Here is a 13,419-nt window from a genome sequence, read left to right as displayed (position 1 = left end):
GTAGCATCCTGTATGTGGTGGAAAACTAACTGCTCATCGCCTTGAACACACCATCCCGTTGTGAAAAGTGGTGGTGGCTGCATCATGCCGTTGAGCTGCAGTGACAAGAAAGCTGGCAAGAGTAGATTAAAAGACAGAATGAGCTATTTTGCAAGGTTGAATAGGCAACATGTTTAGTTTCTGAACGTGCAAAAATGGCAAATGCAAAAAAAAAAAAAGAAAGTCATGTGGCCAAATGTGTGTTGGTCTGTAACGTAAAAGTTGATGGTCTCATTTTAACAAAAAGCTGAAGGCGTAAGAATATTTCCACCAGACACAGTGTTCACTCTCCTCTGTTTCTTTCTTTTTTATTTTGTTTTGCTTCCTACGTTTTCCTGTAATATTTATCATTCTTTTCCTAACTGGCCTCGTTCTGCTTCCTTCTGTCCCTCCTTCGCCCTTTTCCCCCTAAATCCTCCCCGCCTTTTCTCTCCCCTCCATCTGGCCCGACTGACTCTCCCCTCTCTCTTCTTCATCAATCCACCTGTTTTCCTCCGCCACCCGTTGTGCTTTTGTTATCCCTTCCACTTTACCACATGTCACCACCGCGCCTCCTGTCTTTTAGCGCTGATGTCACTGTGTTTCCCAGATCCTAGCGGCGTACAAGGCCTTGATGGAGCGCCTGCTGAGCATGCTGGGCGCTCACAATGCCACACAGAAGTCCAAGGAGATTATACAGCTGGAGACCCAACTGGCCAATGTGAGCTGAAAGAGCCCATTCCCAGTCATGCCCGCTGGTGCTTGTGCATTGTTTAGCAATGTGTTTCCTTCTGCAGATCACTATGTCGGAGTATGATGACCAAAGAAAAGACATCAGCACCATGTATAACCGCATCACCCTCAGGCAGCTGCAGCGCATCGCCCCTAGCGTGAGTGCAGCGCACACACAAAATACACACACAAGGTGCATTTATATTGTTTCCAAGTATAGTGCTGAAAAAAAAAGTTTCCTTTTGGCTTTTTTTTTTGTTACATGAACGTGTTTCACATCATCAAACAGATTTCATTATCAAAAATGACCCCAACACCTAGAAAATATAGTTCTCGAATAATGAGTTAATTAATTCTGAGGTTGGAGTTACCCAAACCAGCTGGGCATTAGTCCCTAAGCCTGTCAACCCTCAGCACCAACGACGCCATCAAGTCTTTTACATCTATTGGCAATGAGTCTTTTACATCACCTTGGAGGAATGTCAACCCTCTTTTCCTTTGAGAACTGACACGCTTCTGCCATGTTGGCACATTGTCAAGTTTTTGAGTACGAACAGCTAAATCAGCTTCAAGTCTGGACTTTATTTTCAGATCACTGTTCTGCTGCATAACCTAAGCCCACTTAAGCTTAAGGTCACGAGCTCATGGCCAAATAGCAAGAAGAAAACATAATTTATGTCAAGTCATCCAAATCCTGAAGCTGCAGAGCATCTACCACACACCATCTTTGTTTCTCTACCTCTGGAGGAGTTGTCAATGCATTCTTTGGTAGCTTTGCCACTCCTGGGAGGGTTCCTCACTCTGCGGTGTTTACTCCATAATGGTAGTCACTGCACTTCAGTGGAGTCCCAAAGCCTTAGATACAACCGTGTTACCCTTTCCAGACTGACAGATGTCAATAGCTTTGTTTTTTTTTATTTTACTAGATTGGGAGAGAATGATAATGCATTTAGCCACAGGGCCGGACTAAATTGTTCGGCGGGCTGGATCCAGCCCACGGGCCGTATGTTTGACACCCCTGGGCTTGATAGTAATCACCCTGGAGTGTGAAATAAAAAAGCGTGGTACATCTCAGTTAAGGGAAGTACATTTTCCCTGGACCACGATGAATAGATTTATCTTCTTAGATGAATTAATCATTTCAAAACTCACTTTTGTATTTACCTTTGCTACCTTAATGTAGAAATCAGGTTGATGATCTGAAACAATTTAGTATGACAAATGTTGAAAAAAAATTCTATAGAACAAAATAGTTTTTCTCAGCACTATATGTGTAGGTGTTCCAAGATTTTTTTGGGTCGAGGCAGACATAATGGATTAAGATTTGAATTCCAACGGAGCATTTTAAGCAGTGCTGTGAGAGTGTGTTTGTGGCTGGGAAGCGATCAAACAGTGGACACACACTGAGAGAGGCCTAACTGGCTCTCAAAAGCTGAGGCAGAGAAGCAGATTGAGACACAGAATGAAAGAAAATGTTCAAGAAACAGAGAAAATGAGGAGACATTGGGGGGTATTTGGAAAAAAAAATGGGAAAAAAAAGAAAGGAGGGGAACAGGGGATAGAGGTTAGGAGGAAGACAGAGAGAAAGAAAGGAGGAAGAGACCCTTGGGGTGCTTCACTGTCTTGAAAATGATGAATGAAAGTTGACTCGGAAGAAATGGAAACTGGGCAGAAGATACAGAGCTGAGTTTCAGGAGGCCAGCCAGCAAACAACCAGCAGTGATATAAACTTTGAAAAAGCTTAACACAAATGTCAATAAATGGGATGTGAGAGAGCATGTCTGGTGTGTAGCAGATTGGATGAAGCTGCTAAAAGGCAATTTGTTGCAGCAATTTTTGTGGAATGAAGTCTTAGTTCCTCGCTGCTAGCTCATTAACTGGCTAGGCTGGTCTTCTCAGTGGCAAAGCTTGCAGCAGACAGATACGCTAACCCTTGTAGCTTTTTGCTTTTTTACAAACATTTATTGTTAAACAAGGCAGGAGAGTTGGTGGACACTTCTAAGATGGCAAGCAATGGTTTTGAAAAGAAATGTGTTTAGGGATAACGTTTCAACATGGGAAACCATGTTGAAACGTTATACACAGCTTATTTACAAGCAGTGGCGGTGCTAGCCGATTGAGTGCCACAAGACCCCTCCGTCACTGGTATCTTATGTAAGAGACAAATCTGGGAGGACAGAATAATGTGAAATTATTGTGGGTTTAAATCTATAGTATGCCCAAAAAAATAGAAACTGGGCCATATCTGTTATTTATTCAACAATTTCAAATATAAAGAAATGGATAAAAATGTAAAACCAAAACTCCCATTTGTGGAAAGATGTTTGGTTATCAGTAAAGGGTGCATTATAAATAGGTTGTGTCCAGGATGTGTGGGGTCTGCAGAGATGTAAACTGCCCTTTCCCTGTACCTTGTGCAAGTCCTAATATGAGATTTAAAAAGCCACTGACATTTGAAATCCAGCATCCATGACATATAGAGCTTGAGAAATCAAAAGACAGAGCAACTTTGTTGTAGTCCATTTAGCCGTCATATTATCTCCTGAAAGTCTCCCTCTGTCTTCCATGGACAAGTTTCATCTAGCTTCTTCCTTAATTGTGTATTTTCTAACTAAACTTTTTAAACAACTAACTGTTGGGTAACTTGGGGTCTTGTTTACTTGTTAACAACTTTCATGCTGTAGAGTACCGTTACCATGACTTGGTGGCTTTTACCCATTTTGCATTAACTGATCAGAAAAATATTGGATTATTAAAGGTATAGTGGACAGTCTTTTTTTGGCTTCCAGTTCCCGGGGAGGGAGGGGAGGGGGGGCTTTATCTATAGGTTGTCCCACATACCAATCATTTTAATGCTGTGATGTAACACTGATGTGCATGCACCTTTCTTGGTAGATTCCTCCTACTAGACGTGCATGTGCATTTTTTTACAACATGTGCACTTCCAGTATTTATGTATCCAGTGAGCTTCGGTTTCAGCTGTTCATTGTAGCTCCACTGCTCTCACCGAATATGTCTGAGAGTTGCAAGAAGCAAACTGTCTTACAAGTTTATGAGAAGAAGAAGAGAGAAATGAGACCAGAGTAGGATTTGGGAGATAATTTTATATGATTCCACACTGAGGAGAAGAAGAGCAGTAAGATAGTCTTGCACGTGCGCAGTTATTCAGAAAGGGACCTGGGTGTTTCCTACCTACATTTCCGCAAATATAAATTTATTATAACTTTAAGTTTCTAACCCAGCCGTCAAAGGTCAGGGCCAATCAAGCTCAAAGTCGGTCATTTCAGATCAACAGCTGATTTCTTGGTGCATCTCTACCCATGAATGGAGGAGATGCTCCAGGAGCATCTATACCTCTGAATAGAACAGGTTTGACAAGGATCACTGGGAGCATTGTCTCAGGGCATTGGCCCCTTGTGTTTCATCTTGTAGACCATTGTTTCTCTTTCACTTAAACTGCTTCTGGTCATAATGTATCCAAACCGCCGTATGCATCCCACTAATGTTGATTAATACACATTCGACGCTTACCAAGGATCATATTGGAATCACTTTGCCACCATCTAGTGGTCAAAGTTATGTCCAATTATGCCATATTTTCCTAACTAGTGTAACTAGTGTAATAAAATAGCTACAATTACAACAACTGTGCGTGCTATCTTCAAATTAACAATCTCCAGATAAAGCAAAAACACGTTATATGTTTTATATGACTAAAAAAATGCCGATAGTAAGATCTTTACAGATAGTTGCTTTTGTTTAGAGACAGAATAAGCCTTTATGCGTGTGCCTTCCTCCACAGCTTCACTGGAAGCGGCTGTTGGACAGAATCTTCCACGACAACTTCTCAGAAGACGAAGAGATCGTGGTGCTGGCCACTGATTACATACAGAAAGTCTCGGACATCATCAAGAACACTTCGAAGAGGTGAGGATAGAGAAAAGCGGCACAAGTGTTGAGCTCGGAGTGGGAAGCTGTGAGAGAAGTTGGGGGGGGGGGGGAGTGTATGGAAAATCGATTTCATTAGACTCATGCATTTTTGAAGTTGTACCTTTAGAGCGTAAGCGCTTTAGTTTGAGCTTGTTTTGTGTGGGTGTGTATGTTAGTGTGGGTGCTGCCTTAGTTTTAGGCCTGTCACCGGCATTGGGAGCACAACGCGGTGTCACCAGATGTATAGATTGTTTTTTTAGTGCCGCTGTGCATGTATTTGTGTATGCATTTGTGTTTGTGCGTGTTTGGAGTGAGCCACTGTTGGGTGTAGTTCCAGGTCTACTGCTGCTGATTATTATTGATCTACACCCACACCTTCCTACCTCCTGCAGCCCCGGACATAGGCACATGAACAGTCCCTCGTGCGTGTGTACACGCTCTCACCTCCTTCTTCTTGACAGACTTCAGGGGAGGCCATAGAGGGCTGCTGCACTTCAGGGTGTGTGTTACAGCCACTGACAGCTCGCCAATAGTCACTCTGCTCTACACACACGCACAGCGGCTCTTAGCCGGCGTGCACGGCTGACTGGTTGCATGACTGGCGGCTGGATTTCTTGCTTGTCATTTCTGTCTGAGGCAGGATACATGTCCATGTAACAACATAACCACTTCAGACATTTTGGTAATTTCATGAATGGCCAGTTCATGACGCGCTCATTCAGCGCTGCCATTCCTTCACCTCCTCTCACTGATTCAACCATACCTCCAAATATTTTATACTGCAACTTCTTATTGATTTTGTGCAAATCTGAGGCTTGATAATGTATCGATCGCTTTTGCACACGATATGTAATCAATTAACCAGAAACATATCCACTTAAAGTCACGGTATGAAATTGCAAATTGACAAAAGTCGGACTACGGTGGCAGATGACTGATGGGTTTTGTTTTGCAGAAGCTAAACTAATCAACTAATGCAGTAATAGATTACCTTATAGGCGTGATCAATGGGAGAAAGTTCTGTGTTGACCTGTGTGGTCTCAGTGGTTTTTCTAGAAATGAATTACCCAGAAACTCTCACTTTCTTTTGCCCAGACATCGTTCAATCAGTTTCTCTTCTCACCCTCTAGTCAGCTGGATTTTCTGCGTCTATATACTCCGCACCATTTAACATAAATAACTTTAAATTATGAAGACTTCAGTGTGGCCAGCAAGTCAAGGTTAGCAAATAGGAACTGTCTCGCTGTCCTGTACATGCTAATGTGGTTGTCAGTTTGAAAACTGTAGCTTTTAGAAGAATGTATTTTTATTGAAGACATGAAACTAAAGCAAATGGAAGTCAAACAAATGTAAAGACAGTCTAAAATCTTAAATATGTTAATTGGACCGAAAATGTAGGTTTTGTGAGATCAGCATCAGATAGGGAGGAAATTAGAGTAAACAATATTTCTCATAGGTTGCTGACGCTAAATGCGGATGCAGATCAGTATTACCTGACATGGCTTTAAAATAGCAGACGTGTCCCCTAAATCTTCCTGCTAAGACGGTAGGGATACCGGTCACTGGACATTTAGTGGTTCTTCACCTGCACAGGGAACCATAACTCACATATCTGCAGGGATCATTCATCTGCACTTTCATACCTGGAATGAGCAGATCTATTTCAAAAAGGTCAGTGTGGTTATCATTGCATTTTGAAATGTCAGCTGACTAATTTGCCTAATCTTCGCAGATAACACAGTCTGGCATAAACTTTTTGTCCCTGGAAAGTTTCCGAACCTTTTATCACAAGCAGCTTGAGTCTTTACTCAGGATCAAGTCCAAAAAAAAAGCTTCAGTTGTTCAACAAAGGAACTTGTTGTCATGATATTAGAAAATAGCAAGCATCTAAAGATGGATATTTATTTATTTTTTCATTTTTGTCCATTACCATCAAAACATCAAAAGCGTATGTTTTTATGAATAAAAGCTGTAAAAGTATTTAATTTAGGGCTTTTCAACCATATCACAGCATACATACATAATGTATTTAAATTAGAACCATATGGATTATGCTAAACCTAGTAAATACCAATGCGGAGCTAATATTCTAGTTACAAGCGTTTGTATGAGTGTGTGGTGTAAAACACAATGAAAGATTCCCCAAATGGCCGCAGATGTCATGTTTTCAGACTGGTCATGTCCATAAATAGCTCCATAAAGTTGTGCATAATTGTGGAACAGTGTTGGCGCTGCTGGAGAACAGCTTATTAACCGGTTCAGATTGTCCAGGGGAATTATTGTTGAACTGGGCCCAGCATTACAGATGGAAACCAGGAGGAACCTTGCGTCGCCGTTTCAAGTTCTAACTCCGCTGCAGCTTGTGCAACCGGAGCTTTTCAGAGGGAGCTGACTGACAGGTCGGGTAGTTAGCGTCCCCAAGCCGCCCCAAGCCTGCCCCCTGGGACGATCTCATCCATGTTGTTCAGAAACATAAAAGTCACCTGAATCGTTGCTCTCATGAGGCAAGGAGCCCATTTCCAAATGTTATCAGAGTAAAGGCTGCACTCTTATCGCTATAATCCTGCTCAACTCAAGATTCTGCTACTGTCATAATAACTATTCTCATCATAATAGTTGATTCTGGAAACAAGAGCAGGCTCCATGCACCATGGGTAATTTTTATGTAACAGCCTGACTTGTCTTAAAGATTTAAAGGACTCCCTGTGTGTATGGGGACAGACTTCCTGAATGAAGTACTGGAGACATATTCACATCATTACAGTGATTTGGTGAACATTAGAATAATCAGCATTAAGCTGTAATAAAGCTCAATGCAGCAGCTAGAAAGCGCAGTTTGAATTTGAATGAATGAATGAATGAATTTATTTCAGACAATTAACAAATTTAACACACATTTAACAAACATTAAATAAATCAATTTCAGAAATTACCACATAATAATAAAAAATAATCAATTTAAGAAATTCCTCAACCAAGGACTACATAAAAAAGTAATTGATAAACATTAAATTAAATTTTCTGTTCCAGTTCAATTAAATCATTTGAACATAAATAGAGATGAGATAAACAAAATTTTCCTCTAAATAAAATATATCAGGTATATTTACCCTGATTTCTGACATTGATTAGCGATTAAAGAAAGTTGTCTGAAAAGGTATCTGAAAATTTGATAAACATTGTTGAACAAAACGGTCCGATCAGTAAAACGTAATATTTTTCTCAATGAGTCGCTGATGTCACTCCGGAAACTGTTGGTTTGCTGTGATTCACTACAAATATCCCTCAAGGTGTCTGTGACTGTCTGACAGCTCTGTTGCCATGGTTATTTGGACACGTGACTTTCGGGTATTTATACTGATTTGCATATGTAATTAGGGGAGGTCAAGGTACACATGCAGCTGCGATCAATTCCATCAACACATGCTGAAGTTTTCATGATTTCTCCCTATTGCCAATATTTAGTATGAGAGCTGCGCACCCTTTCGTACATGAGGCCCGTGGTCAGATTTTTTAAAACAAATGTAAAAGCTTGAATCTGGCCCAAATCAGATTTTTTATATCAGATTTGAGCCACTTCTCCATGTAGTCCTGAATCCAATTCATATCCCATCTTTTTGAATGCAACCCCAGTGGGAACAACCAAGGTGGATCTGATGCGACTTTGACCTCACTTTCCGTCGACATTTGTTGCCACTTTGCGCCAGGGAGAAGTGGAAGCACTGAGCAAGATGGACGACAGTAACGACAGTTCTGCAGAATGGGGGGGGGGGGGGGGGCAGTGTGACGTTAGACCTCATCAGTGTATAGGGTGACACCTCTATTCAGGCCAAAATGGAGGGCTCTTACTGAACCTGTGCTCAGTTGGCAGCCAAAGCAACGCAAAACGCCAGAATAGAGTTTCACTCCTTTCTCTTCATTTGTTTCCTCAGCACCTGCTGACAAATCAAAGGGCTTCTGTTGGACAGACACTATTTCTCCCATGTTTCCTGGACCAAAGCATGCCGTTTGTGACGTAATGCTTATTGCTCTTCTGGTTTGATTTATTTTGGTCCGTTTGGAACCACAGACAGGTCACACAGAGGTCAGACAGAGGCAACATTTTAAAAGCAATGTGAACGACCCACGCAAAAAAGTCAGACTTCAGAAAGAAATGGAATTGAGCATTGAGGCCTGTAGTGTGAGCATAGCCTTGGTAACTAAAATCTGAATGATGTGTTCCTCTCCTGGCGCAAAGTTATTTGTTCACGGACAGAGAAGAGCTGGTAAGTTTTCCTTTTCCAGCGTCTGGGTCCACGGTTGGTTCCCTGTGTTCTGCTTGAAGAAGGAATCCGCTTGCTTCTTGTCCTTGAATGTTCAGCCTCTGCGCTAATTTGATCTGGTCACTCTCTGTCTCCCAAAGCCCCTCATAGCTGCCGTTGTCTGGCTACCGGGAGAATGTCTTTCAAGCTTGAGCTGCTGGAGGAAGCGAAACAGAGAGAGAGATTGCTGCGCTACTGCGGGAAGAACTCGGGTTTTCTAAGGAAACCTAATGTTTGCCATGCAGTTATTTCTTGGAAGGCAGAAGCTGCCCTCATCAATGAAGGTAGCTGAAGAAAGACTTTTTTTCTCCCAATAGCATGAGCTAAATCAACAGGGCGGCCCTACTAAGCTGAGCTGGAGAGCAGGGAGGTGTGTTATCCTTGCTCTGGTGACGAAGGATTCCAACACAGCATGAAATGGGAAATGAGTAGTTTCACAGTAAAAAAAAAAAAAAAAAAAAACACAATTTAGGTAAAAATGTGTTTACTTTGCACAGACAATTTTTCATACGGTTAAGACACAAGAGTTAACAATGATTCAAATCAAGACAACGCCCTAGCAGCACTCCCATAAAGAGCATAATTTCGATATAAGTTCTGTGGAGTACGGCCGTCTTGATCCCATTATGTAGACGTACTTCTACAACATCAACTCCTCTGTTCATCCTGTGAGAATTTTTATTGCATTAGGCTACGCACTGCTGCTCTAAGTGTCTTCATTTTAGAAGCGACTTAATTATTTTTCAGAAGCTTGTTTTTTTTTTTCTTAATTTCTTAATTTCATCTGAAGGTATGCGGCAACATGAGCTTCATCAGACACCTTTCATACAAAACACTGAGGCTGCAGATGTGAGAAACACATTTTTTTAGTAAGGGGCAGACTTATGTAACAACACAACAAGGTTAGTCTGTTTTTCCAGATTTTTCATCCGTCTTTGGTACACATTGTCTGCTTTAATTCTGATTGCTCTAGCGACGTGCTAACGCCAACAGGCCCATCAATCCCAGCAGATGTGAACGGTCTGCACCTTTTTTGGATCAGGTCCCGGTTGTTCTCTCTTCATCCACAAATACTGCAGGTGTCGAAGTGTGCAGAAGTGATCCATGAGAGAGAGACATAAAGCTCTGCATGCACAGATGTGTGAGAGTAATGTGTGACTGTGCCAGGGATGAAACGCACTCATGGTGGTATGTCTAAATCAGTAAGTTTCCGATGCACAACTGCAGTTTATCAAAGGCGGTTTTTACATTTATGCCTTGAACCGATTCACTGAGCAACGAAAACCTTTGACTAAAGATAAAAATGCATTAGATTAGAAAATAATTCAGGCTTGTAAAAACTATGTAAATATATTTGATGACTTTTAGTAATATTCCTGCCCTCTGTGCAGAGAGTTCCCTTGATTCCCTTTTGCTTTCCGTGTCTCAAAATGCTCACTAGTTTTAAGCAGGCTGCATTAATTTCACACGATCTGCATGTTCCAAACATGCGCTGGTCTTTGAGAATCAGACACATTTTGCTCTAGCTGTACTTAACATAACACATGTTCCCTGTAAAGTTCTTCCTATAATATAGACAAACGTCATCAGCACAGAAAGGTGTTTGCCCTCTGTTTTTAGAATCCAGATAACTCTCAGACTCTGATTAGCACATGCTCATTGTGTGCCGTCAGCTTTGTGAATTTGCCTGTCTGTGTTTTGAGGAATATCACCTGGAGTCAGGTAGTCGGATGGGTGCAAGCGCTGTGGTTCTTAGGGATGTAGCATGGAAATGACTCATTAATATGGTATTTGAAGTACTGGCCCTCCAAATGTACTTTTTCTACTTTAAATTTTTAGAGGGCAAATGTGAAGCTATCTTATTTATCTGATTACTACTTAATTTTTGTTTTTAATTTGCTCTCTTTTTTTGCCTGTTATGCGTCATCTTTTTGGTTGTTTTGCCTGAATATTTAGGGCTAATCCACTTTGGTACCATCCCTGCTTTCACGTCCATTAGGCTTGTTTAACTCCTCTTCTAATGCTGTCGGTTGACATGCTGTTTACCAATCTCCCTTTCAGCTGTCCATCCATCCCTCTTGATGGCTTTTGTAATGAGCTCTAGACTGTGCTTCAATCATCCCTCTCTACCTGTCGTCTGTTTTCTCCACTGGTGTCTAGCTGACAGCATGTGCTTTCTCTGTTTTATCTCTAACTCAGCATCTGACAGGTATGGGTTTCGGTTCAGAGCCACAAACATTTTCCACTGAAAGGGTGCAATCGTTATTTTGGAAAACTGGAATCTCTTCATCGTCAATTGTTCAAAATGATCAGTGCCCAACAGCGGTATGTTTACTTGTTTGGTAAAACTCTGTAAAGGTGCTGCAGCTTCCTGGTTGAGACTTGTTTTGTAAGTCTTAAAACCAGGAAAATGATCGCACATTTTCTAAGTTTCTTCACCAAGCTGTTTAACACCACCATCGTCCTTTTAATGAGCAAATACACACATACATGTCATGGATAAAAATAAAGTAGGATTTATTCAAAGAAGACCTGGAGCCTGTATTCACAAAGACTAAAAGTTGCTCTTAGTGATTTTTAGGAAAAACCTTAGAATTTCTCAAATTTCTTATATTATCTCAGTAAGACATGTTAATCACAAAGCAGGGAGCTCCTAAAGTGGAAAAAAATGTTAGGAGTTATGAGGAGGACTTTTAGGGACCCTAGGAGTGTCTTAACCAGGGAAGATGGTGGAAACAGAGAGAGCTGATTGGCTGATCCACCACCTAAACAGGGGAGGAAATGAGCACATAAACTTCTTTAACAATCTTACAATTATTAATATGTCGTTAAGATAAACTTTATCATCCTCTTAGGGGGAAGTTAATTAGTTCAGTGGGAGGAAGGGTTAAAGGTGCAGCTCTGGTAACGTAATTTTGAGGATAACTAAATAATTGGGAAAAATTAATAAAAAGTGGAAAAAGTACACAGAAACTAGTACAGAGGAATTTCAGTATTATTTACAGACCATAAAATGCAGAGAGTGGCAGGAGGCACTGACAGGAGGCAGACACCGCTGAAGCCTTGAAGCGCAAATATCCCACAATCAACCTTAAACTAACTTCATTGATTCATGGTGTGCTCTGATTGGAGAATATCAATTACGTAGAAAGAAAACCCCGTTTTCTCATCTAACCGTTTTTGAGCAAAGAAACAAAGGTGTCCGCCCATGAGCAGGTCCTTTGATACCTGCTCTTGACATTCACACGGCCTCGTCAGTTCACAGCAGGTCATACTCCCAAAACCACAGAAAAAATTACATTTGTTGTCATAGCCCCTTTAACCTAACAGGCATTTAGGTTAAAGGGGCCTCCTGAGCTGAAAACACATGCCCAACCCCATGCATGCACAGAGAGAACACACAGAAAGACTCCTAGGCTGGGATTGGAACCGAGAACCTGCTTGCAGTGATACGAACTGTGCAGCCCACCCTGTTAGTTAACTCTATCTTATTAGATTTTAAACGCCATTGTAGTTCCCCTGGATCTCACAGCAGGTATACCATGATGTTGCAGTTTACCTTTCCAGCCTTAATAATTTAAGCTTGACAGACCTAACCCTCCTTCTGACTCCTCCTCAGTTCTCCTCGCTCAAAGTTTTTTGTTCTCTCTCTTATCTTTTTAAAACTTTTTCTGCTATCATCTGCTCCTCCCGTTGTGCCCATCTGTCTTTATTCCTTCCAACCCTCTCTCTGCAGCTGCTACAACTCTGCCTGATAAAATCTTTTTCCTTACAGTTCTCTTTCAATCCCCAAACAAATATCTTCTCTCCCTTCACTCCATCTACACGTTGTTAATCTCTGCCGCTCATCCTTCTTACCCCCAACTCTTCCTTTTTTCTCTCAGCTTCCTGTAACAATTGTGGTGGGGTATCATTTCTGACCTGCAAAAGGTTAATTGTTGTCATTTTTAAAAAGTTGTGAGAATAGAGGTGTTGTTTTTTTTTGTTGTTTTTTTGTGGCATCCATCTTGTTAGTGTCGTTTATAAGAACCTTATTAAACAAGTTCAATGTCCTCACAACAAAACTGCAGTTTTCATTCAGTCAGCAATTAATAAAATCAAACATTGTTGTCGGAGGTCACATTGATCTCCTTCATTTAACATCTTTATTGGTGACATGCTTATATCTTAGAGGGCACAATGAAAATAAAAAAACTAGCACCACAACAATCTTTTGAAGCTAAAACCATCAGTCATAGAATTGTGACTTGATTTAATACTTGGGAGTTTTTTAGGGCAGTGTGTAGTTATGTTGAGGTTTATTGTCACTCAGTGGTGTCCAACTAAACATTTGAACCTGTTGATGTCAATATCAACACACAATCTCTCATAGATATATATATATAGATAGATAGATAGATAGATAGATAGATAGATAGATAGATAGATAGATAGATAG

General features: G+C 41.0%; 1 protein-coding gene across 4 annotated transcripts in view; it reads left to right on the top strand.

Moving 5' to 3' along the window:
• LOC105926737 (endothelin-converting enzyme-like 1) overlaps positions 1-13,419 on the top strand; it is a 96,622-nt gene that overhangs the window by 18,302 nt on the left and 64,901 nt on the right. For all 4 annotated transcript variants that reach the window (XM_036149736.1, XM_036149734.1, XM_036149733.1 and 1 more), the window contains exons 4-6: positions 629-739; positions 816-908; positions 4,553-4,677. In XM_036149736.1, the coding sequence (XP_036005629.1) occupies positions 629-739; positions 816-908; positions 4,553-4,677 (329 nt within the window). The remainder of the gene's footprint in view (positions 1-628; positions 740-815; positions 909-4,552; positions 4,678-13,419) is intronic.

The sequence above is a fragment of the Fundulus heteroclitus genome, chromosome 18 (genome assembly GCF_011125445.2).
Source record: "Fundulus heteroclitus isolate FHET01 chromosome 18, MU-UCD_Fhet_4.1, whole genome shotgun sequence".
In the NCBI taxonomy this organism is placed as follows: Eukaryota; Metazoa; Chordata; class Actinopteri; order Cyprinodontiformes; family Fundulidae; genus Fundulus; species Fundulus heteroclitus.
This window is presented reverse-complemented; position numbering and strand designations above follow the sequence as displayed.